The sequence below is a fragment of the Pogonomyrmex barbatus genome, unplaced genomic scaffold (assembly GCF_055798465.1).
Source record: "Pogonomyrmex barbatus isolate J1 unplaced genomic scaffold, ASM5579846v1 scaffold20, whole genome shotgun sequence".
NCBI lineage: Eukaryota > Metazoa > Arthropoda > Insecta > Hymenoptera > Formicidae > Pogonomyrmex > Pogonomyrmex barbatus.
Genome location: NW_028297117.1, coordinates 1,622,525 through 1,649,989, shown reverse-complemented (window position 1 = coordinate 1,649,989; position 27,465 = coordinate 1,622,525). Strand labels below are relative to the sequence as shown.

Below are 27,465 nucleotides of genomic sequence, written 5' to 3'. Positions count from 1 at the left end.
TAAATTTTTCTTATTGTAAAATAGAATGCGAAAAATATTGATATTACAAAATAATAATTTTTTTTTTTGGTTTTGTGTGGTAATAGTGAAATGGAATCAGCATTATCTTGTGCACTTCGTTTAGTACCTTCGAGCTAAAAGTTCGAGCTTCTTGAAAAAAATTCTTTATCAAATAATTCTTTGAACCTTGTTATATTAAACGAATCTCCGATAATTTTTCCACAGTAGCACTGATTTATTAATAGTAGCACTGAATTATTAATAAAAGCACTGAATTATTAATAAAATGGAATGAATTTTCTAAAAAATATTATTTATTGTACTTATAGTCTTCAATTATTGCAAAGTATGCAGAAGACGCACAAACACAAGATATTTGAGCCTAATATTATGTTTAAAATTAAGAAACGATGTAAAATATTATCTTAGAAAAAGCTTATCATCGATTAATTGAAAACTATCAGGTCCAAAGCTTCATACTAATTACATACAGTGTAATTGTGATTCAGCTAATTTTTAAAGATATTTTTTAAAGATATATTTTTAAAAAATAAATAGTGACAAAGTTAATATATACAAAATGGTACAAATTAATATGGTACAAAATATGGTATAGAGTAAATAAGTCAGGTATTATGTTAGATTGCTTAGATGTGTTTATTTTTTAATAAAGATTGTTATAATGTCAGTATCATAATATTTCTTTATATTCTTGACTAGATTAAATCCATGATAGATATGGAATATCTAACTGCAGCAATTGTGCATATATAAATCACAATACAATACAGTGTTGCAAGTGAGGAAAGTTTCCAAAGATTAGACATTTGCAAAAGCTGCATATGCAATAAGGTATATAGTATACTGACTAGTGCAAAGCATGGTATTAAGATTTTCACCGTAGAATTGCATGTCTCGACATTCAACCAGAGTGGTGTAAAAACTATAAAAGGAAGGACAGTTTCAAGATCATGTCGATGAGCACTTCGTATGCGAATCACATCAGGATGCCCATCGCCAGTTGTGCACAAAATTATTTCTGGTTTTTTTGTCATCCACATTCTATCTTCCTCGCTATGAATTACCTGAGCAATAAATCAAATCGTAAACAAATTAAATTACAATATTACATACAATAATACAATAATTTTTTATTCATCTATATACATAATAAAATATATCTTTCATAACAAAACAAAACAATAAAAACTAAAATTTGTTTACATTTTCATGATAATATTTCTGGTAATATAATTAAAAAAAAATTGTAGAGATAAACTTAATGGGACTAAAATTTATATAGATAAGAATTTATAAGAATATAAGAATGTATTTAGAATAAATATTTTATTTATTATTTTATTGAGATTTCTACTACGAAAAAAAGATTTTCATTTTGATTGACTTATGTATAAAAGCTTTTATTTTGTGCATAAGATATTTCCCGCATTTTTTTTTTATATTTCATTATGTATCATATATTATAAAATATTGCGTTCGAGGAAAAGATATATTTTGAGATTGTAGTAAAATTTATTTACAAGTTTTCCCAAATCGATTTAATTTGCATTCCAATCTGGATATACATCAGATTCCGAATGGTATTGGGACGATAATTCAAGAGCTAATTGAAATTTTGTCACAAAATTTTGTTTGTAGTATTTACAAATTTTGAAGGAAAATTTTCCTTTAAAATTATAATTTTCTTTTAATTACATTTTGATTAAGATTGATTAATTCACAAGGAAAGTTATATTATACTTTAATATTTAATAATAATCATTCGCAAGCATTTTTAAAATATAATATCAATATATTTTAAAATATTATTATCTATATATTATCTATATCATTTTATCTTTTATAAATAATTATAGATTTTTTAAAAATATTTAATATCTATATATATTTACATAATATTTGCAATCTTCTTTTTTTATATTCATTTATCTAGTCCAATAATCTTAATCACAGATTACTTAATTCTATATTTTCATGTTATAATATGTATCAAGTTTATGTATTTTATTTTGAATTTGATGTATAATATAAAAATCATGCAATGACCGAAAATGTATAAATTGAGAATTAAATGACAATATTTAAAGAGAAGTTATACATACAAATTTATAAATTTGTATAATATCCTTTTTTGATAGAACTAAATATAATTTATTTAATGAACGATTACTATAATGAATGAACGATTACTATAAAGATTTGAATTTGTCAAACAATGAATTTTTATTGTTGGATAAATAAGACTAAGAAATATACCGCATATTCTACAAATAATATACTGCATATTCTACAAATTCGAATTTTGCTGATGCAGTTATTTAATGAACGATTACTATAATGAATGAACGATTACTATAAAGATTTGAATTTGTCAAACAATGAATTTTTATTTTGGATAAATAAAACTAAGAAATATACCGCATATTCTACAAATAATATACTGCATATTCTACAAATTCGAATTTTGCTGATGCTTGATAACATTCGGCCTTGCGTATGTCTTCAATCGTAGCACAGGAATGATACTCCGCATAATCGTTTCATATTTCTTGCATGCTATTCACTGCATGGTATTCACCAATGAAAATACATCTTACATGAACAAATATCGAAAATGTCAATTATAATTGTTATATAATTATCCTAAAGTATAAATTGTAATTATGCATAATTAACTGCAGTTCTCAATAACCTGTGATCTAATTGTATCATTTAATTAAATCTAATTTAAATTAAATAAATAATATTTCTTCTGTTGAACTAATTTAAAAAAATATAATTGAACAATAAGTTGCTTGTTTATAGGAATAATATTTTCCATTTCATTTCCAAGTTCTGTATTCATATAGTGTTAAACGAAAAATGTATTCTTAGTAATGAAAATAATATACAAAAATTGTACTCTTTTAATTTAATGTGCTATTAATTTGTAAATTATTACACTTATATTTACATTTATAAAATCAATCTCTATAAATCTTCATTTATATTTAATTATTATATTTATATTTTATTTTATATTTTATTTTATTATATTTTATTATATATTTATATTTTATTTTATATTTAATTATTTTAAATTTCATAGAAATTTTATTTATTCAATTTTTACATTTTACATTCAATTTTTCATTTATTGTTGAAAAAAATGTAATTCTATCAGATTAATATTGTATCTCTTTGACTATAAGAAAAATTATATTGTTTTATTTTCTTAAAGAAGAATTATCATAATTTGAAATTAAAATTATATTTTGTTAAATTTGGTATGATGACATATTGGAAATATCGAATGTATTATTAAAATTTTTTTACAATTGACATGCAATAATAATTAACTGGCCATCGACAATCGCTTATAAATTACGTAACATTGTATTGCATCCGGAAAGTCAGAAGTATCGTATGATATCAGACAATTGTAATGCTAATTAATGTACGTGATTGCGATTCTCGTAATCCGTGTTTATTTCGGTATTACTGTTTAACTATTCATGTAACATGTATTTTGTATCAAAAATAAATAATTATCAACTAATAATGAAAGTTGGAAATTCACTCAAAACTTACTCGAGTAAATATTAGTATATATTTAACAAATTCGTGAGTTAACCTCACGTTATCAACAAATTATTGGAAGTACTGAAATCCGCACGATTGATGAATTTTATTGGCCGAATAATTCACTTAATATAAAATACTGGCACATTGTATAAATAAAATAAAGAAAATGCTAAAACGAGATATTAATTAATGTGTACGATAATTAGCTACTTCCCAATAATATCAGAAAGTTCTTCCAATAAACATCAATTAAGTAATAACAAAGCAATAACTGAGAAAAAATCATCCATATCCATCGTCCATATATAATCATGTATATATATTTTTAATCATAAATATATATATGATTATTTATATATGCAATTTTTTTTCAAACTTAACTTTTTGTACAAGAAACAATGCAAAATGATTAATTATTTTTTTATATCTTCGAATTATTACTATTATTTTTTTTATAATAAAAATAAATTTTACAAAAGAAAGAATCTAATATGAATATATTTCATAAATAATTACATATATTTATACATGTTTATTTATATATATATATATATATATATATATATATATATATATATATATATATTCTTATATGAACAACTTTTCAGGTACTTCTAAAACTCTATGACATCTATGACTCTATATCATCATTTATGATAAATTAACTTTTACAAGTTAAATAGTAAATGATAAACTACTTTAATTTATTTGATAAAATCTTTTTTATGTGTATCTTATGTCTTGTTTACGTATATGTAATGATACCACTGATAATAAAGTATGTACATCAAATATTCTATATGTAACACATATAAAAATAATATAAACTGCAGTGTATTTTATATTATAACAAAGAATTTAAAAAATATTAAAGCTATTGACTTAAGTATGTATAAAAAATTTATGTGTAAGATACATAAAATCACATATTGTGACTAATAACTAGCAAGTATTATAATATTTGAATGAAATGACCCTGATTAAGTATAATTATGAAAATATAGTTATACTATTTCGTATTGATACTTTTATCATCCGATTATGTTGTGTTGTGTGAAAATTAGATAGATAGACAATCGTCTATTAGATTTAGCAGCCAAGAGAGTGATTTAAAAATTCTCGAAAATGTTACCTGTTCTCTCACTCGAATTTGCCCTGTGAACCATGTCAGCAGCATCATCTTTAACACGAGCACGCATGACCACCAAGCATATATGGACCACCACAGCTCTTTCGTCTCATTTTCAGACGCGTTCGCTAGCATTGTACGTAGCGCGACCTTATCTGCTTCTCTCCACGTCCACGGGAAATGTCGACGCGTTACTGACTACGTCCTCTTGTCTGAACTGGTGAAGGTCTATTAGCAAGTCAAATGCGTGAAACGATGATAGGTAATCTATGCGAAGGAAGCTGAGCGGGAAGATTTAAACATGCGCACTCGCGTTGAAAGACACGAATTATTTTAAAGTTAAAGTAACATCTCCAGCAAACGCAGAATCTAATTGTTATATAGCATAAGAATAACATGGGATATAACAGTTCTTAATTGTATAAATGTTATGTATCTCGTTTTATCCGCACAATATAACTGTATTACAAAATTGTTATATTTTTTTGTTATTTTATTAGTAGTTATAACAAAAACAAAGTAACAGCAATACAACATAAATATAAGATATTATATAACAAAATGCCTGACCGTATGTAATCGCGAATTTATCTATTATGTTGAATTGACATAAATCGATCTAGATATTCCGGTTTTATCGAATCTACTCATTTTATTATATAAAATATTATATCTAAGTTATTTTGATGTTATATAATATTTGTTTATGCTGATTATAATCTCAATCTTTTTCTGCTTGTGATGGAATTTGACATAACAAAGTCATAACAAAACAAGACCATAACAAGATCATAACAAAATAAAATGAAAATGATTGTAATTATAGGTAATACTTTTTCTTTTTTAATATTATACTGAACATTATACAAAATGATGGAAAATGTTCTATACAAGTTCTACATAAGTTATATAATATTTGTTAAGTATCTTTGACAATTTATCGTAACATTATTCTGTCCACAAGTTCAAGGTATCTTTGATTGCAAAAATCATATCGTAAATATAAAAAATTTAATCTCAAAAAGGACTAATGATATAAAAATTAGACCTTTTTAATATTCACATCTTATATTTACTGAGGCTTTCTCGCAATTAAGGATAATTTCAAACTTGTATACAAAAAGTTTTTCTTATCGTAATTTAAATAATTACAACGATCATTATCACATAATTTTTTTTAAATAACATAAGAAGGAGAATAATTAATTTGTATTATATAAATAGGGCTATCTATTTTTTATCAATAAATGATGCATTTATGCATTAATAACAAAATATATTTCAAAATTTATGTATGTGTGTGTGATATATATATATATATTTGTATACAAAATCAGATAGTCAAAATTACATAACAATTACATTACTATTATATAACATTTTATTTCCGTGATATTTATGTAATGTAACTGTGATATTATTTGAATAGGAAATTACAAGTAACATAAATGTCACACACACACACACACACACACACACACACACACACACACACACACACACACACACACACACACACACACACACATTATCATAATTACAGAAATATTGTCATAATGGAATTTAATGGACCATAACATGTTACGTGTGACGTGTTACATGTTACGTGTATGTTACTTGTAATTTTCTATTCAAATAATATCACAGTTACATTACATAAATATCACAGAAATAAAATGTTATATAATAGTAATGTAATTGTTATGTAATTTTGACTATCTGATTTTGTATACAAGTATATATATATATATATATATCACACACATACATAAATTTTGAAATATATTTTGTTATTAAATGCATCATTTATTGATAAAAAATAGATAGCCCTATTTATATAATACAAATTAAAATTTTTTAGACAAACTTGAAATCTTGAAAAATCTTGAAAAACTAAGGAAAAAACTAGGTTTATTAACCTAAAAGAGATTTTTAAATATTCTCCTTCTTAAATATGTTATTTAAAAAATGTGATAATGATCGTTGTAATAACATTATTTAAATTATGATAAGAAAAACTTTTATAGAGTTTATGATTTTTTATAAAAAAAAAATGTTTACCTTGTTAATTAAAAATATGAATTTAAATTACAGTATTTGATTTTATAGAATATTAAATTCTTTCATAAATTTAAAAATTTATTACGTGAGTAAATTTCAATAAAAATTTTAAAACTTTTATTTGCAAAATTGATACAGATATAATATTAATATTTATAGAAATATTTCGTATCAATATTTCGTTAAAATTTGCTATTAACAATTTGCAGAAAGTATTTAAATAGTTTAAATAGTTGTTTATACAATGTTATTGTAACTATATTGTATAATAAGTGAATGAATTAGTGTCTTACATCTCCTATGAAGATCATACAATTGAATAATCTCATACATAAACATCGATTCAATGTACATCGTTCCATCTTTATTAAGATTTATGGAAATTTAATAAAATGTTTGTTTCACTGCTGAGTGAATATTTTCTTGTTATTTTCAAAACGAGGAATAACTTCAAAATTATTAAAGTAATTTTATATTTTGACTACAAACGCCATTGTGCAATATTACTTTTCTTTATATTTGACATTCTCGATACCCAAATCAAATCGTTTCCGAGAAAAAAATCTGTAGCCACGATATTCGTTTCCTTCCACCACTCCTCTTGAAACTTGACAGTGAGATTTCGATTAACAGAATCCGCCATCTGCCGAAGTCCGCCAGATAGATTAAAGAAAATGTCTAATGGAAATGGCGTCAATTCCGCCATTACTGCCCACAATGGATTCTGACTATTTCTGCGTTTTTTTGATCCCAAAATTTCTTCATCCAAATATTCGAACAAACCCTCTACCGTTTGCTGATTGCCCCATACTTGTGTCAAGGGTGGCCATAGCCATTCATATTCTAAATTGAAAACGCTTATTAGCTTTTAAACAACTTTAACGAATCAAATTTTTAAATTAAAAATTGACAAAAATCCTTTCACCGTTTACTATGTGTTTGTCACCATAACAGATAATTAATCTTTTCCCGCCGGTCCAAATATCATTTAATGTTGGTCCCAGACCTTCAATCCCTCTATCCGGCTTCAAGATTAAACTTTCGAATTCTTTATGTAAAATAGCTAGCAATTTCCGATGTCTGTTTGGTCTACCTTCAAAGCCGACAGGAAATCTGTTTGATAATTTTTATTTATTATAAGATAATTAAAAATTTTTCTTATTATAACAAAGTTTTAATGTACTGTAAAACAAATTTATTAATAATTTATCAATATTTTTGTAAAAATAAAAGTGTGACATGTAAAAAGAAAAAATAAAAGAAAATGTTCGATTTTTTAAATATTTTTATATATTAAAAGCTAAGCGAAATTAATTGGGCAGATTAAATTTAATTATTACGTTTTTCATAACTTTTACAGCTTTTATATAATATAATTTTTAAAGACCGTTTATTCGAATTTTATGACCAATAACGAGTTAAATTTATGGCGAATGCATACATCCGTGAATATAAAACATGTAATGCTATATTAGATAACTATATTAAATAACTATTTTGTATGTCACGTTGACTCACCTATGAAAATCCATAATGACAACTTCACCCCTCGCTGCGTCCAAAAAATCCCTCACGTCCTTTAAAATCTCTGAAAGAGGTGTGATACGGATGACGTCGTGGTTGACCCAGAATCTACTTACATGATTGCCGTCCTCGTCGAGTGCGGTGCCGTTCGGTATCGATGGATAATATCCAACTCTAATATCTAGATATCTTATGCCATGCACCAACTGCGTCCAAACATCACGATCCTGTGTCAACAAGTACCGCTGAAAGGCATCTCGGCGTGTCAGATCGCCGTGTTTGTAACAACCAGAATTATGTGTTCCGGGTATCATCAGACTGCCGATAGGAAGCATACCGATTTCTCTCCTTTGACAAAGGAAACATTTGTCTGTGTATTAACAGTAGTTAGTTGCTACAAAGAAACTTGCATATAATTATTACAACGCCTCAGATTATTAATAATGACAAATAAATGCAAGCAACATATTTGCGTTTTATGTATAACATTAAAGACTATTTGTAATAAAAGCTTTTTTACAATTCTTCCAACATATTACTTGACATTTCTTTATTATTTTATTCTTCAATTTTGTGAGCTATTTTAAAATATTTGAAAAGTAAATTATTAAATTTTAAAAATATGTAGAAAGTTATGGTACCTCAAATCATACATCCACGTCGGCCAAATTTGCAAACAGGACATGGAAAACATGTGACCGTCTTTGTAAAGGATTGCATAATAATCGAGACAATGTGATCCTGGCAGAGTAGCCCCGTCCTTTGTATTCCATCCTCCTGGCAGTGGCGGGCGACCGACTGTAATATTTGTTCTATAATATCCTCGGGGACGTTGTAAGGAAGTCAAAATCAGTTCGGGTTTGATCATTTTGTCTGGAACAAATAATGGCATCCAAAGTTAGCTTTATAATGAAAAAAATGTGATAAAGAATGGATGCATTTGTACGCGCACGATTTCACGACGATTCATTCTGTAAGACAAATCGGATTGGAAACGATTCAAAACTATCAAGGGATTCATTTCGAGCGGATCAATGTTTTCAAATTGAATGCGATAGGCGGAAGAGAGACTTAGCAAACAAGTTTTAACGACGGACTCCAAACGTTTCAACGCGCATAAGCTGGTGATCTGCGCTAAGCAATCAGTAAAACAAAATAAACTTATAAATTTCGAATTTTGTTGATAAAATTCCCTAACAAGATGAATTATAAATAAAATAAACTCATTTTTAACAATTACAAGTTATAATACGAAATGTCATACGTCATATTTTTACAATTTGTAATATTAGATAAACTGTAATATTAGATAAAGTGTAGTTCTTGATACAATATGCACTAGTTAATATGTAAGTGAAATAAGGGATATACATCTTCAATTTTAATCGTTATTTTTGGCAACGGAATACAACACACAAGAGAAACAAGCAAAATTTATTACTATGTGCTGCTAACGGGTCAGCAGTGAACACCTTGATCTGGGTATCTGAGTATCTTGTGCCCGCCGGACAATCGAATTCCCAATTTACTTCCAATTCGGCATCGACCACCTTGTCGCTGGCAGCGATTGGTCTCCACAAAGAGGAAACCGTAACCCACACCTTTCCGCATTGCCCTGCCAATGCTGAAAGAGAAATTAGAAAGATAAATTGAGAGATACGATACACGAGAAAGAAGCAAATTGTTTTATATCTTTAATCTGCTAGATAAATTAATTACTTGCATTTCTCAAATTAATTACGCAAATTCATTTGGTGATTTTATAAGAACATTTATGCGCAATATCGCTCATCATATTTTATTAGAATTTGAACGGTAAATTAAAGATGTTATATAATATGTAAAATTATTTTATTAAAAATGTTAAGTTTATTATATATGGATGAATTGAAAAAACTAGACAAATATAAAAAATACACAAATATAATAAAAATGCAGAATGATGTAAATAACAGTAAAATATTTTTATATCTTCATATTTTTACATTTTTCATACTTTTCACAATATTTGAACGAAAATGAATGTATTGTGCCTGTATTGTAAAAAAATATTTGCTTTCTATACACAAAATATTTACGTATTTACACACGCAAAATCTAACACACTTTCGACAATATTGATTTTTTTTAGATTCTTTTAAAATATCTATTTGAAACATATATTACTTCATATTTGTAATAAAACAAAAATTGTGCTAAAAGAACGTGTAATCTGAACATAATATTTCATTCTCACCAATGTCACAGAAGACATGAAGAACCAACAGAATAATTCCTTTCAGCATGATTGAAATAAAGAGATTTTTAATCAAAATTATTTGTCTATTGTCTCCGATCTTCCAATGTCAGCAATTGTTGTACATTCGTGATTTAATCAAACAATTTCTGATTTCTTTAAGCATAATTCGATATAAAAGTCTAGAGTTTCTAAAATATACAACTCATTTTTATGTGATGACATTGCCGTATAAATTTTTGTTAACAAGAAATAAATTTTCACTTTTTAAAAATTAAAAATATTTGCTTAAATAAAGAAAAAATAGAGAAAAAAAAATAGAAAAAAAATATGAAAGACATAAAGTTTCACTTTTGCACTTTTAGTTAAAATTAAATTTAAGCAATAATGGAATGATTTTCCCTCAGATTTATTATCCACAATATCGTCTCATTCTTCTATTGAAAATTTATTCTATTCTCTCTGCAAGTACTCCTGTATAGTAAGGTGTATACAGTCTTATAAATATAATTCGTCGCGCTCGATAATGATGACGACTGTTTTTTTTCCGATGTTTTTAATTACGTTTCACTTCCGTCTCGCTTAGGAGAATCTCTCGATTGGGTGAAGCATTATTGTCGTATCGAAGAATCGCGGAACGCGCGGAATTGAAATCGTACGGAAAACGAATTTAAATGCCCTGCTAACGGTGCAGTGGTCTTCGGCTGACAACCCGACGACTGAACGATAGACAGCCGAACGAACTACCGGTAACCGTAGTAGTTTAATGTAGAACTCACTTATGGGACGTTCAAGTACATTGCGCTTCCATCCTTCCGTCACTTCCTCGGACACGTCAATTGGATACGAGGAGGGACCCAGTACTCGTTCGTTTTCCTTCTCTCTTCCACGTCCGCCTCTTCATCACATTGACTATCGGCTACGTGCATGCACTCGAGGTTGAACCCGACCTGGCTTGTTAAATACCATTTCCTGCATACGCCGTCGCGGAATATATAGTTTCGAGGGAGAGCCGGCGATGGATGCGAGCCCGACCGACCGACCGATCGGTGGAGGTTGGGAGAACGGATTCAGTTTCTACATTGAATTATCGCCCTTGTGCATCGTGCGCAGGGGACACTGTATGTCAGGAGGGAACGCGTTGTGAGAGCAAACAGATTAATCGTTACATATAGATCGAGGCTACAGATCACGATTTATCGATGACATTTTAAGGTATTTTATGATACGTAGAGCTAGATTTTATTGGGATATAGGTTGATCACAAATATGGTACAAATCGTATATTTGTCTATTGGTTCTACACTGCGATATATAATACAGAATGTAGAATGCCTTGTGTAAATGTTAGTCATAGAACTTACCCAATTAATTTTTTTTAAAGTTTTTTTTTTCATGTAATTTACTTGGATCATTTAATAGGAATATGTATGACGTATGATGCTCTGGATTTTGTTTATTAGTTTGCGGGATCTAAATACAGGAACATAAATGAATGATTAAAATTAAAAATTAACCATTGAAGTTTCAATAGAACAGATATACAATTTATTTACATACTCCTTTAGAAAATAACAATACATGATGGTATACGTGAATGCAAGTCAAAGCTCTGAATGGAATCTCGACTATTAGATCGCGCACTCGCGAGGTTATAAATTTAGAAAAATAAAAATAAATAAAATCTCAAAATTTTTAATATTAGTATATCGATGGTATTAATAAAAAAATGTAGTAATTGTAGTAATTTTCTGATGATTTGATTTATATATATTTTCAATACTGTTTTATCAAATAAAAGATTTAAAAAAAGTAGTCCTGCCTTTAATTTCTGTAATTTTGCATTTATTTGCTATTTTATTTCTATCTTTTCATATCAATATAAACAAAACATGAGTACATGAGAAAAAATTTATCATAATTTTCTTGACGAATTATAGTTTTGTTATTTTTGTTTTGTTATTTTTCATTGATACCATCAATATATTAAATTATATGTGTATACGATAAAAAATATATGTCACGCTGCGATCATCGGATTCTATATACTACATTAAATAAATAATAGTATCTTGGCAGAGTTATATTACAGAATTGAAAACATAGGTACAATATACTTTATATATATTTTACGCGCATTAACTTACAATAACTGTTCTTATCATGATGTTCTAAGTTGACAATTATAGTACATGAAGGACGTTAATACGATTTGATTCGTTGAGGTAGATAATTTAATCAGTCTATGAAGCTGCTTTGTCGGTCAGTTAATCATTTATGAATTCCGTTCCGACGTTACATAAAAAAAAATCAGTCCTATTTGCCATTGGAAGATCCTTTACACAGTCTTTTGCATACGTAACTGAGTTGCAACTAATTTTCAAATATGACAATTAGATATGACAAATTCAATTTATAATTATTTCTGATGTGATGTGATAAAGTTATATTCAAACATGTTTGAAATAAAGGATCTTTTAAAAAAAGCACAATGGAAAGATTCTATTTTTCGAATTTTCGAATTAGATGACAGAATCTGAACCAAGTCAAGAACGTCGAATTAATTCGTAAAACATACTTACATGATTCGTTATTTTATCTATAAATTATAATAAATTAAGATATTCATGTAATCGTACAATTACAATGAAATATACACTTTCTACACGCCAGAACTCTCGTTTCCCCTTGTCCATCGGCGAAAATGCCAATTGAAATTTCCATTCTCTCGGCTTTCTTGTCTTTTCAACGAAGCGAGTCCTGCAAACGCACCATAAGAGGCATCTCTATGAAATTATGTACATCTATTTTGGTTAAACACGTTACATTCGATTAATAACGCGTAATGTATTCTTATTCGAGCATAGTAACTTTGTATACTAAATTGTTGCCGTCAAAGAAAAAAATTATTTACTTTTAAAATTATTACTTTTATCTGTTACGTGAGCGAAGTTAATAATTCAACTTAATTAATTGGCAGTCTCTAGTTTAAATCAATGATATGTAAAGATACATAACATAAAGATATATGCAAGATTATTATCAATCTAAAAAATAACATAAGATTTATTTTAAGCTTGATTTGGCACATATCTTTGTGTTGTATAATTAAATTTATTAAAATTATAGATATATAAAAATAAAATATATTTGCCATCTAATGTTCTAATATGTATTAATTTTTTGTGTGTTTATACTTCTAATATTTCAATAAAAAATTTCATTGTTCTTAATTTTTTACAACATATTTTTTTTAAATTTAAGTACTGTATCATTGATACCAGTAAATAAATAATTAATATGAAACGTTCAAAATATGATATTCCTAATTATATGTAAATATCGAGTTCTGACTTTAGACTTGCGTTAATAAAAGGACTGATAATCGGAAAACTTTGCATAATTGTTACGACTGTTTTGCTAGTTTGCGCGTTGTGTCAAAAGATTCAGCAACTCATTGTGATCCATACTATTCAACGTATGTATATCGATGCCGAGAGCATTCGCGACACTTTTCATGTCTAGACCAAAGCTCTTGAGGAGTTCAATAAAGTCCATTTCCTCGCCCGTAAAAGGATTATGTAGCTTGGGACAGCTATGGTTACATTGCGGCCAAGTGCAACGCTCGATCATACGGAAATGGCAATTCTTGATGCACTTCCGTTTGAATGACGGTATTACCGATCGCTGTGGCCTGATGCCATTAAATATAGCCGTATGGTTATTGCCGTTGACTTGCTTGCCGCCTTTGCGACGACCTGTGAAAAGATACATTGTAACAAATTTCGAAAAATTTTTTTAAAATTAATAATAAGTGTCAAAATTAATTTTATCGCAAAATTAAACGCAATACTGCAATGAGTTTTTGACCAATCTATTCTTACAGAATTTGAAATTGAAACAGCTTGGAACTATTCAAAGAATGTCGACTGTTATTGAACAAGGTTCAAAACATGTTTGTGCATTGCTAAACCGTACCAGCGTTCTTTCTTCGCTGATGTTTCTCTTTCTTCATTCTCCCCTCTTTACTTTTCTCTCTCTCCTTTCTCTCTCTCCTTCTGCTTTTATGTTTCCTCTTTCGTCTCTTCTTATTCTCCCGTTCTTGAACCGAATTGGAGACCGGCTTTCTTTCCTGCATTTTGCCAACGACAGACAATCGAACTTTTTGTGTTTCCGTAGAAGATCCAACTCTGCTTTTTCCGCCTTCGATCGAGGTACCATTTCCCTTTCTGGTACCAGAACGCAATAGCTTTTTCAGTGACTTCCCGCACGGTTGATTGGTCTCGATTTGCGAGTGAGTACTGCAGCAGAACGAAAAACATTATCTTCGAGGTTTCGATCGTCATTCATCTGAATCATCCTTTGTTTATTTATCAAGATGAACTACATTTTGACAAATATTTTCTCGGTAAACAACGATTTTAATAATAAATATATTTTCAATCACATTCATATATATATATATATATATATATATATATATATATGGCACCATGAATTCCATTTAGCTACTTACTTATTATGTTGGTTATTACGATAATTTCCGATCGGCATTTGATCCCAGCAAAACAACGCCTGTGCAAAAGAAACCTCATCTATTTTAATCATCTTCCAATCTCTTTTCGTCAAGACACTGTGACTAATGCAACTCGGGGCAAAGACCGCAGTAACATTTTCAAACGTCTGCCGCAGACTGTCGCCCATCTTATGTATATAGTCCCATTGCTGTCTTGTCACTGGTGCAGCCACGTTATAAGCTTTCATCTGGGCCTCGTCGAATATCCATTGAAAGACAAATAATGGTGCTAGAATGTTAAATAAAAGAATTTAAGTCTTCATTGAAACATTATAATTTAAATATTATCGAAATTTTCATTATATAAGATAAACTCACCGGATAAAGTTGGATAGAGTCGATATCCAAAAAAGCATTTCCATGGCTCGTTGGGATATCTAATCACGCAATTACGAGGCATCTGAGAGTTCCATAATTCCATTCCTTTTTGTATCGCATCGATCGGCGATAAACCGTTCGGAGAGTAAGGCGCTCTATCGAGAAACCATCCGGAATCTGATACACCACGTATAGCAACGTGTCTCAAGCCTGTACGAATAGATAATTTTTATTATCATCTTTCGTATACACAAAAGATGGAATACTTAACAATAAAATAAATTAATGAGTTTTTAAGTATAGAAAAGAAATTATTTATCTGAACTTAAAGTAATATCTTTAGATGACTCTATTTGATTTAATTGTAAAGTAAAAAGTTTAACAAAATTAGATATAATATTTTAAAAGATTTATATTTAAGAATTTATAAATATTAAAAACATAGAATGAAATATGAGAAGATAATTCGGTCTTACTGCCAATGTTAATGAAAGATATTAAGAAGATCAATTAAAATTTGATTAGTTTAGAAACAGTAATATTAACGATAAATATAAGTGATTCATAATTATCATTGATGTTGATTTGTTTAATTGGATTGTTAATCAGAAATACTTATACAGAAAAACTACAACAATCAATGATAATGATAGGATAGTCTAATAAGGACTATAACGGATAAATCGATTGCGACATACCCAATTCGTGATGTATCAGATTATGAACGCGATTCAAATTTAGCATAACGCCAGTGCCGCCCGCGCTGCTACCAGCCAAAAGAAAGGCGCTCGCGTTTTCGAGGCCAAGGGGAACCAAGTCCCGGATGACCTGGACCACGATTTCTGCGCCCATGAAGGAGAACATGTCATTCGACGATCTGAAGGCCCTAGTACCACTCCAGCTGTCACTCGTGCAATAAGGAACAAAACTGTGGAATAACGATTACGGCGTCGTTAAAGAAAAATATGATTAGTGACGCGATGTCGCGAGATCGACTATACCTAAACGAGATGGACAATACCTACACGTGATTCGTGCCCCAAAAGAATGGATTCTCATCGGGATTCGGCGAGAGCATCCCGCCCACTGAAAAAATTGTGAACACTTTTATTTTTCGACAATCAGTGCGGCAAAAGACTGCAATGCAGTCAAGCAATATATGTATATGGCTGGTCCAGGATCACCTGTTGCCTTGCAGTTACAGATGCTGGAGAATAAATTAAAAAAAAGGATCGATAATTATTAAATGTTAAAAGTTATAGAACTTTAGTAAATTAAGATTCTAGAACTTTCTCTCTTTGGACGAACCAAATATTTTTTAGTTAATTATAATTAAATCTTTTCTAACAGATTTATTTTAGGATTTGAATTATAAAATTATCTATGATGAGAAAAGATATTAACATTATGTCAAGAAAAGATATTAACATTATGTCAAGTTCAGAATATCTTCGATGCGCATCTGAATTTAATAAAAATATAATTTATGTCATTGATGCGATGTAATAAATTTCATTTGTGTATAATACAGTAAATTTTTATGTATTGATCCACGTCATGTAATGTATATTGTTAAAACGATGCAAAAAGTAATGCAAGCATTTAGAAACGCGCATCCATGGCGGAACACTACACATTAATTTACGATGCAGTTCGAGTTTTGATGCTTGGATTCACGAGCGGAAAATCGTTTTCGTTCCGCGCGACGTATAATTATAAGTGATCGAGGTGACCCACCGTCGCGTGTCTCGGGCCACTGAGTTGACGTCATCAGATGCCGCATCCGCATCCACCTGGTCCTACAACTCTTGTGGTCATAGCAATACCAGCCGCCTTCCAGGTATATGATCCATCGTCTGGAACCGTGGGACTTTCGTAGATAGAAACCAGCCTGTGATCCGTCATTACAAGTGATCGACCTGTTGCTTAAATACACTTTCTTCAGCGCTCTCTGGTCATCCAGCCCATACTTTCCCAAGTAACTCATCACTTTCCTTATCGTGTTGCTTTGGTATTCTATCGGCGAATCCAAGGAAACCGAGGAAACCGAGACCGTATTTGTTGGTTTATCCTCCGCAATTATTGTCAGGATCAAGGCCGCTAAGTACGGCGTAATCTGAAACATGCGTGAAACCTAAATAACTCACACACATATTATGCTTGTCTATCTGATATTAAAAATTTTAATTATCTAAACTTTATGTTGCGAAACATATTTCATAGATATTTTACTTAATTTAAATTTTATCGAACGTGTTATTTCAATAGTCAATGTTCGCGAATTTGGCTCTCATGTACATTTCCTTTTTTTTTTTTTTTTTTTTTTTTTTTTTTTTTTTTTTTTTTTTTTTTTTTTTTTTTTTTCGATAGTTACATGAACGTATCAGCGATCGGGCCAACGTAGGCCACGTAACAAACGAGCGACTGCGGAAATAATTTAAAAAAACAACGATAACGGAGAACGCCAAACTACACGACACAGCGCCACCCTCCCTCTCCCTCTCTCCGACTATCGTACCCATCGGTGGCGCATTTTACCGCAACAACGTCCCTCGGCCTCCTGCCCCTCTTTCACGAAAACGACTACTTAGGATCAAGTTCCAGCTTCCAGGACGGTAGCCGGCGGCGGACACCTCGGAAACAGAAGCTCGGTTTCTCGATCTCAGCCAGAGATGAAAGCCCGCCGCCAACATCGCGGATGGTAGGAAGGAGAAACGTTGTTGCGACGCAATTATGATCGGGCATAATGGACCGCAAACGGCGAATTGAGTTCCGCTCTGTACGGAGCAATGAGAACAAAAAAAAAAGAGGAGGAGTCACTTCCCTCCTTCTCCGCCTTTCCCTCCGCATCGCGTCGTGACCGTGAAAGAAATGCGCCGTACAATGTTATGATTCAGCTGCGATCGCTGATCGTTGGTCAGGGATTTTCTCGTACGAAACGCGTGTCTAATTTATGATCTCATTGATCATATACACTATAGTCCTTGATATTGTCAACTGTGTGTCTCGCATTTGCATATATTAATATTATTAGAAATCGGAAAATTCATTTATTTAAAAAAAAACTGATTGAAATTTCTCTTATCTACGTAAGTTTTCGATCAATTTAAAACAGATTTTTAATCAATAATTTTTTTTATTTAAATGTAAATAATTAAGCGGTAAAGAGTAAGTTAAGTTTTAAGGATACATAGCTAAAGACATAAAAAGAATAAACCTCTTTTAATTTTATTTAATTTGATTTTAATATATTTTTTATCTATAATTTAATTACTAATAATATCAGGAAAAATCAGAATAGCATATAAAATCTGTTCAGTAATAAACTAACATTATGATATATTTGGAAGCCAATTTAGCTTTTGATAGGTCTAAAATCATTTGTATTTCTTATTAAATTTAAAGTTTCTTTTACAGGGAAAAAACTATTTGTCATATAATTTTATATGCGAGATGACGAAAGCTTTTTTAAATTGTTGTTAGTTTTTTATCAATTCATAGAAAATCGTTAAAGAAGTTAAAGTTAGTTCAGTTTTGATATATCAGCATGAGGCGACATTCCAAATTAAAAAAAAAAAAAAAAAAAAAAATTAAAAAACAACCGAGCGAGGGAAAACTTTTTAAGATTCGTCGGCATTAAGTACTTGGAATACGCAACCATCCTTCCATTACCGTAAAACTTAAAGCTGACCGAAAGTGGCATGTCCCTCTCCCGTCTATACCTTTTGGCGTAACCACAAATTATCGGGAAAGCATAGCTACGGACTTGCAGCGATTTCGAGAATCCGCATCGAATCGAAACTTTCGGGGAGGTCATAAATAAAGTAGACGACTCGAACGGGGATGCTTCCACTCTGCGCTTAACCGCTTTATTATACCGTAAATCAATTCGTTGGGGTGTCGGACTGGTTGCGCAGGGACAGTTTTATATGTTACACTCTAAGGGAAGGTATTCAAGAGCTATTGAAAGAAAGAGCGATAAAAAGCTGCCTTAAACTCAAAAATATAATTCGGTAATGTTACAATGATGCAAATATTTTTTTATTTTTCAACAATATGTAATATTTGTTATTTACCGATATTTCTAAAATTTTCTAAATTTTTTTTTATGATGTATATTTTCAAATAAATAAGACCAAATAACAAATTATTAATAAATTGATTTATTTTAATTATAGTTTAAATAATTTTCTGCGTTTATAAATTGGAATAGATAATTAGATAAGTAAAAAATGTATATAATGTTTGCTATTTCTGTAGGAGAAACTGAAGCTAATTCGACATTACATTCTGTTTATATATTTACTGCAAAAGGAATGAATAATTACGAATTTCATACGCAAAATATGAAAAGTATGAAAAAGTTATCGTAAAATATCTTTTACAACATATATATTTTTTCCTAAATTTTATTTAAATCGCATAAATATTACAATAAAAAAATTTGATTGAAAGAGAAGTTAAATAAATATTTTTGAAATTTTGATATTTTTCATTGTGAGAGAACAAAAGTGTATAGTTATACTACTGTAGTGTGTAGAGAATAAAAGTATATTATTAGTTAAACAAAACTTTCTGTTGCTATAGAATAATTCTGTTACTATTTTGTGTAATAACAGTTTAATAAAATTTTTGATAATAAGATAACTGAAGTCAAACATATGTAGAGATGCGATATATTGGCTCACATTTAAGACAAACTTGATACTTGTTTACCATGCGCGTGTGATTTATTACGCAATGAATGCCAGAGATAAAATAAAAATTTGTGGGAAGCTTTTTACAGATTTCTTTATGGTTTTAGTATAACCAATCGAAACAACTAATTCCGCCTGAAAAATTTTAATGCAATCCCAATAATGGATTAATAATGGAAGAATGAAAACCGCTGACAAAAGAAAAAAAAAGGTTCTAATCTTCTCTATATTTTGAAAGAGAGTAAGAAATATTATATTGCTTTTCTTTGACTGATTAAATTCTAATTTAGTATTAATTTTTATATAACAACATTATATATTATATAAAATATACTGATATACGAATGTTATAATATTATATAATGCACGATAAGGAAAATAGTCATTACATTATTAGCGACAAATTACAATTAAAAACCATATTACAACAATTTACATATATTATAAATCTAATATAACTTTTTATTACAAGAATTGATATTTTATTTCTTCAAAATGTTCCAATGTGCTCAATTTTTTATGACTGTTTCAATCATAATACATCGATTTTGGATTTAAGAAAATTTCCGTTGACTCGTTTTAAAATCATATTTCCCTTCTAAATACATTGTAATAATAAATATTACAGCTAATGTTACAGCTAAATATAATATCTATTAGTATATTAATCTCTACGGAAATATTTTTGCATAATTTTGCATAAGCTTTCCCTTAAGGAACATATACTCGAGGTATATTAAGGATTCTCAATCTTCTCTCTCTCTCTCTCTCTCTCTCTCTCTCTCTCTCTCTCTCTCTCTCTCTCTCTCTCTCTCTCTCTCTCTCTCTCTCTCTCTCTCTCTCTCTCTCTCTCTCTCTCTCTCTCTCTCTCTCTCTCTCTCTCTCTCTCTCTCTCTCTCTCTCTCCCCCTCTCCCTCTCTCTCTCTCCCCCTCTTCCCCCCCCCCCTCTCTCTCTCTCTCTCTTTCTCTTTTTGCCATCTCGGCGGGCACATTAGAGGGTGTCTTGGGCGTGAAGGTGTCCGTCATAATTTGCCACCCAGCGCATAATCCCCGTGACAAAGGCCGACAAAGTGATGGCTGTTACTTGGACCGGCGGCGTACCCTATACTAGCTGCAGGGAATCCGGTAGCAGGTAAAACGTTTAAAGATACCATGTGTCGCAGTCAAAGAGATGAATCACGCCATAGATAAATGGCCGCGATCTGAACGGCTTTTTACGATGGAGCAAGGCGCGACGTACTCGTGCGAGCTCCAAGTAGTATTCGTATATCCATCGATATTTTATTATAGTTAATGCACGTGATAAGGAGAAAAAGAGAAACCTTCATCGTTCTTTCAGATGACATTTTCTCTTCACAATTTTTGTCGAAAAATTTCATCGAGAATGATATACTCCAATAATACTATGTAATAATAATATGTGACCACGTTGCATATGAATATAAATAAAAGTATTTATATAATCCTAATTACTAATTTCGGACAATTAATATTTTTCTAAAGAAATATTACGGAATCTTTATTGCTAGAGAGTATTGATACGTTTAATCATTGCGCACGGATTTCATTGTAGATTGTATTATTTTTAGTATATACAATTTTCACATAAAAATAATTATCGTTTTTATTCCTTTCAATGATATTATATAGTTCTCGTATGTTTAATAATTTTCTCCGAATTAATTTTATTATATTTTTATTTAAATCTTTCTCTGTCATGGTACATATGTTACAATTTCATAATTTGAAAGAATTATAAAAGCAGGTTTAATTATCAGCGGATAATTAAAAACATTTCCTATTGAAATTATTTTCGATCTCTGTTTTTACAATACTAAGAATATTCAATGCGCAGCCCAATATTGACATAATTTTATTTATGTTTTCACTTCCTTATATTATATAAATGCAGCATATACTTTTCAACTTTTTGTGTGATTTTATGTGTACAAACATTGTTTTAAATTTTCATAAAAAATAAATGATATGAATTATTATATTGCTGAATTTTTATATATAATACTTATTAAATAGAATTAAAAAATGTCTCGGTATAAATAAAATATTAGTAAGCTTTTAATAATGTTATCAATGCATGTTGCACACAATCATATGGAATAATATTTAGTTTAAATTAAAAAAAAAATAGCTTGCAATATATTATCCTATTATATATTATAATTATTCCTAATAAAATTTTAATAAAATTTAACAAAAACAGTTGTGAAATTTAAATTTCTTTTTATTGATTTAAAATATATGCATTAATTGCCTTTATCTTTTATATATATGAACAAATAATCTCGAATTTTTGCATGAGAACAGAAATGACGGCAATGCCCTGCTTTACGAATCTATCTTTCACAAAAAAAGCATTCGCTTCCGCGAGATTAAGGAGCTGGCTGATCCGCCTCCCCCGTCGCGAATTCATTTGTTCCACACCTGATTCCTTCTCGAGGTTGACTGACTCTCGTAGCTGGTGATGCGTGGCATTCCGCCGATGCGGCGTGCGCGGATGCACACGCATGCAACGATGGAGAAAGAAAGGGACAGGAGGAAAAAGAGAAAGAGAGAAAGAGAAGGAGAGGGAAGTAGAGAGGAAGAAGGAGTGGGAGGAGGGAGGGGAGAGGGGGGAGAGAGAAAGAGAGAGAGAGAGAAGTGCAATTTATTCATACTCTGGGACATACATTCCCGAAGAGGACACGGGAAAGAATAGAACTTTAGGAATACATACATAATGCATTGATAAATACATTTAAATGTAACGTAAATTGAAAATGAGATAAATATTTTAGGTATATAATAATGAAAAAGTAATAATAGAAATAAAAATAGAATTATAACATTATAATTTCACGTATATTGATTGATTTATGTTTAAGAAGCCTTATATATTAACTTCATATTATACATGCATGTATATACATCCCTTTTATGTAGATCTTTCTTATAATTTATAAGACACAATAAATTTTGACTCTATTTTTTATTCCACCATAAAGCATAATCGAAATCTCAGATTTGGATAATATCAAATGTCTTTCTTTTTATTAGCAGTAACACGTAATATATCTGCGAGAAAACGTAGAAAAAGAGAGAGAGAGAGAGAGAGAGAGAGAGAAGCAGAGAGGAGAAGAGAAAAACAGAGAGGGATACATAAGGGAGACGAAAACAGGTTAAAAATAGCCAGAGAACGGATCGCGGTCGGCATCTTTGAAAGAGGGCCGCGCGTCTTGCTGGCCGGTCCGAGAGTCGTTGATCGTTCGCATCGCGTTTCGTCGTCGTCTGGATGTTGATGATGATGGTGAGAGACCGTCTCGTTACCATTACGAGGGCCGTCCGGCCGGCTAACACGCACCGCAAACCACGCATTACCATAACCGCGCGGCGCGGCGCGGCGGGGTTGTTGTTGCGGCTCCTTCCTCGGGAGGAGTTGGCGAAAGTAAGCGTCAGCTTTCGACGCGCTCTCGCGACTTAACGAGCGTGGTTCTGCGAGTACGGAGGGGGAAGTTTTGCGAGGGTGCTAGATTACGTTCCCTTGAATGCCGTCTTGAAACGCCGCTTTTTATCCACACCCTTGGCGAACTTTTGGCGCAAAATTACTTCCATCGACGCTCCGATACTGCACGATATTTTGAAGTATTTTCGACACACGCTAAAATCTTATTAGAATTTCTGAAAAAAGATGAAAAGCGTGATTTCGATCACGCTTCTTTATGTGAAATATATTCTATCTTATATGTTCTTTCAGCGTAAATTGTGCGATAAAAAAAATTCGTTTATTTAAACAATTTTAAAATGATCTACTTAATGATACGTGTATAATGATAAATCTTATTTATAATAAATCTAGAATAAATATTTATTCTTTTTTATTACCATTAATTTTTCATTAAAATGAATGTTGTCCGTAATAAAAGATAATATAGCACGCAAATTCAACTTTAGATGAAAAACGCACGCGAAAAATATTTCCATTATATTCTTCAGTATTAATGTACTTCTCTCAAGAGAAGAAAATCTTGTAATCTATTTCTGTTATTATTCAAGCATAATTGTTATATACCAATATATAAATATAATATACAACAATTATGATCACCATTATGTGAAAATAAAAAAAATGATTTCTTATGCTTATATTTATTGTATTATATTTATTTTCTTTCTTCTATCATAGATAGTGAATATTTTGATACAAAGTATAAATATTGAACTCTCAAAGGAAATCATCTTTTGTATTTGGATGAATGAATATAAACGTATTTTAGCATTAACGTTATCATTTCTTTCTTTTCCTGCACTTTTCTTTCACCATTCTTAGGTAATATGTTATCGTTCGTAAATTGGTATCGCGGATACATATATCAAGAGCTCGAACTTTACTAGCGAGGAGTTCGATGTCTTTCGCACGGATGACGGCACATTTGAAATCTTCCATGGTCTTCTCCTTTTTCCTGTGCCGCTTCGTCGGTAAAAGATCAGTCTCCTTAACGGTGCGAGGAAGCATTCGAACGAAGGCGGGACGAGATATACGATTTGGTTTCAGCAATTGAGTTGTTCACGGGAATAGATGTTGGATAGATTTTACTATTCTTCGATTTAGCTTTACGTTTCCAAGCCGATCAGATGACTTCCCGATTTTCGGGAAAAGTTAAGGTACGAAGTTCTTTGTATCCTTGTGTTTACTTTTGTGCAACATGCATATTTACGGAAAAGAATATTTCTTTTAATTCTTGTATAATCCTTCAAAAATACATAAAAAATACTCTAAAGGAAAAACAAATCGGCTTTCTCCTTTGATATTTTATAAAAGAATTCTTTAGGATAAATTTATACAATAATAAGTGAAATCTTCTTTAATATAGTGCTTTAGTTCCAATCAGTCTTACTTCTTATCCATGTATGCATAATCGAAGATCAATTCTGAAACCTTAGCATGCTCTGTGACTCCATGCTTGATATTATTAAAAACATCTCACAAAACAAATATTTCATCTATCCTACGCATTTATATTAATATATTAATACATTTAAGAATGAGTAAATATTTGCAGATAACTAGCTAAAGCTAAGTCCAGTAATTGATATAATAATAGCAATAATCAGCGATGATATCACTTCTATTTAGATCAATATGTCTGTAAAAAGAGAATAGGGTGATGGAAAAGACCTGAAAAAAATCGGTGTAAATATCTGCCGTATTTTACGTCGGTAGGCCCGAAAAAAAAAGAAAAAAAAAAGAAGGTAAGAAAGAGGAAGAGAAAGAAAGAAAGAAATCGGGAGATAGGCGTACATGAAAGGGTAAAGGGAAGGAAGAGACGAGGAAGGAAGAGAGAGCAGGTGGCAAGATAGGGTATACGCCAGTGGATTAAGGCACGGAGCGGCGAGTCAAAGAGATTTTCTCCCTGGCTCGTCTCGGCAGGGGCCCCTCGTCCTAACAAGGGCTGAAATATGACTGCCTTGCCCTGCCTCGCCTTCGCTCGCTCGCTCACTCGCTCGCCCGCTTGGCTCGGCTTCGCCGTGCCACGCTGCGCCACACCGCATCTTGTGCGCGCCTTCCGAACGCCGTACGAGGGAAAAGTGAAGGAGATATCTCCTGGCAACTAATTTATCGGTCGGCCTGCTTGCCGGCGACCCGCGGGATCAACGCACTTCCCTGGCGTCGGGTTCATAAACTAGCTCTAACATAAGGTCGCGATTCCCGTCGGCGCTAATTATCTGCACGACGGAGAAACTCGGAGAGACATAGTAAACTTGGCCAAAAGAAAAGGATTTAACTCAAAAGAGGGATTATTGGTCGAACATTAATTAATACTGTAGTTTTTTTTAAATGGAGTGTCCAAACGAATGAATGAATAATCTTTACCAATATTTTCTACGTTATTTAAATAATTTAGAGATATGTTTGCGTCAATAAAAGTAAGATTTTAAGTTACAAAGATGAAAATAAATAGTTTTTTGCAAATTAATCTTCAATCTTACACGTGTATATGAGTCGATAATAAAATTTTATTTTATAACTAAATTTAAAAATAAGTTTTATAATAGCAGAATTTAAATAAGATTTAGTTAAAAGAGATTTAATATCAAATTATTAATAAAAGAAATTATTAAGAAATTAAGAAAAATGGAATATCTAATCAGCATTATATAGACTATCAATATATTTAAGGCTTATTGTTAATTACATTAGGAGCTTGTTTACGAAAATATTCTTATTCTTCTTATTATTATTTGATAAAAATAAAAAAATAAAAAAAAATGTACTCAAGATCATGATGCATAACGTATAACATTACTTATTTTAAACTGGTCAATGCAAGATATGCTCAATATATATGAATACAAATTACAATCAGAGATATTTTCTCGAAACGGATAATGTAGAAAGTTTGATGAAGTGGCTGCCATATTCTCGCGATTCAAAATTACATTTCTACGAGTGAATTCGAAGCGAAAATACATACACAACAGTTGAATAACAGGGTTGAATCATGACAACCACAGACCTGTAGTGCCGCAAAGAAAACTTTTAGATTTGGATTACTTAAGGAAAATAATGAATAATATATAATAATATTACTAAACGGAAAATCCTATAATTTTCTTGTGGATTTTTATGTAAAGTACATCACAATGAATTGTACATTTTTGTACATAAAATAATTGTTTAATTACTCTTCTAACAAAATATTTTAATTTCAAGCCTCAGTAATCTAGTTTCATTTTTCAATGTATATTATATATTTATTCTTTATATTTACATAAGTTGTATTCGAAATTATTTTGATAATATTTTTAAAGAAACGACATTATAGTAATAATATTCGATTGTAAAAATATGTTTCTTACAAAAATTATTTTACTTTCCACAATTAATATTTATGTGTCTGCATAATAATTATTTATATTAATATTTTTTAAAAGTATAGAATTGATAAATTTCATATACATATTAATTTGCATTCTATATTATGCAGAAGATTATTTAGATAAAAAGGAACCGATCAATGTTGAAGTCTCGCTATATTCCTAGATATGATGCTGAGACATAGGTCTTCCGAACGATACCGCGATGGTATTGTCAACGTGATTGTTGATTCGAGCGCGGAACCACAATTTACAATCTAGGGCGCGTATTTTCTGAAGATTGATAGGGAAAGGGAAGAGAAAGAAGAAGAGACTCGGCTTGGTCGGCGTGGCGCGCCGCGAACAAAGTATCCGCGCGCCAACCGTGACTGCGGCGCAGCGGTTGCACGGTGGTCGCGGCCCGGTTCGGTGCAGCGGTTGCGGCTACAACGGCGGCGGCGGCGGCGGCGGCGGCGATGGCGATAGC

At 30.7% G+C, this 27,465-nt stretch overlaps 3 protein-coding genes across 8 annotated transcripts in view; all 3 read right to left on the bottom strand.

The window, feature by feature from the left end:
- Window positions 1-633: 633 nt before the first annotated feature.
- Window positions 634-6,410, bottom strand: LOC105432267 (uncharacterized). The gene is made up of 2 exons (XM_011646990.3): window positions 4,718-6,410; window positions 634-1,085 (listed from the first exon to the last, which is right to left on the bottom strand). The coding sequence occupies exons 1-2, from the start codon at window positions 4,847-4,849 to the stop codon at window positions 717-719; spliced, it is 501 nt and encodes a 166-aa protein (XP_011645292.2). The 5' UTR covers window positions 4,850-6,410; the 3' UTR covers window positions 634-716.
- Window positions 6,411-6,869: 459 nt separating this feature from the next.
- Window positions 6,870-11,473, bottom strand: LOC105432268 (PI-PLC X domain-containing protein 2). 4 transcript variants are annotated; one of them, XM_011646991.2, is made up of 7 exons: window positions 11,100-11,291; window positions 10,536-10,726; window positions 9,741-9,923; window positions 8,941-9,172; window positions 8,294-8,647; window positions 7,701-7,888; window positions 6,870-7,618 (listed from the first exon to the last, which is right to left on the bottom strand). In XM_011646991.2, exons 2-7 carry the CDS (start codon window positions 10,582-10,584, stop codon window positions 7,257-7,259), a joined length of 1,368 nt encoding a protein of 455 aa, XP_011645293.2. In that variant the 5' UTR covers window positions 10,585-10,726; window positions 11,100-11,291; the 3' UTR covers window positions 6,870-7,256. The 4 variants fall into 4 exon arrangements, with proteins under 4 accessions (XP_011645293.2, XP_011645294.2, XP_011645296.2 ...); XM_011646992.2 differs by having other exon boundaries at window positions 10,536-10,691; XM_011646994.3 differs by lacking the exons at window positions 10,536-10,726; window positions 11,100-11,291 and adding an exon at window positions 11,315-11,473 and having other exon boundaries at window positions 9,772-9,923.
- A 587-nt stretch (window positions 11,474-12,060) lies between these two features.
- The window catches only part of Notum (palmitoleoyl-protein carboxylesterase notum), a 27,814-nt gene continuing 12,409 nt past the window's right edge, over window positions 12,061-27,465 (bottom strand). The window contains exons 2-9 of one of the 3 annotated variants that reach the window (XM_089077804.1): window positions 17,167-17,563; window positions 16,455-16,515; window positions 16,128-16,357; window positions 15,430-15,639; window positions 15,052-15,340; window positions 14,514-14,836; window positions 14,006-14,293; window positions 12,061-13,295 (exon numbers count right to left, since the gene is read on the bottom strand). In XM_089077804.1, the coding sequence (XP_088933930.1) occupies window positions 13,198-13,295; window positions 14,006-14,293; window positions 14,514-14,836; window positions 15,052-15,340; window positions 15,430-15,639; window positions 16,128-16,357; window positions 16,455-16,515; window positions 17,167-17,563 (1,896 nt within the window). In that variant the 3' untranslated portion in view covers window positions 12,061-13,197. Of the gene's footprint in view, window positions 14,294-14,513; window positions 14,837-15,051; window positions 15,341-15,429; window positions 15,640-16,127; window positions 16,358-16,454; window positions 16,516-17,166; window positions 17,564-27,465 lie in introns of all 3 variants that reach the window. The other 2 variants (XM_011646995.3, XM_089077805.1) reach the window with 2 other exon arrangements.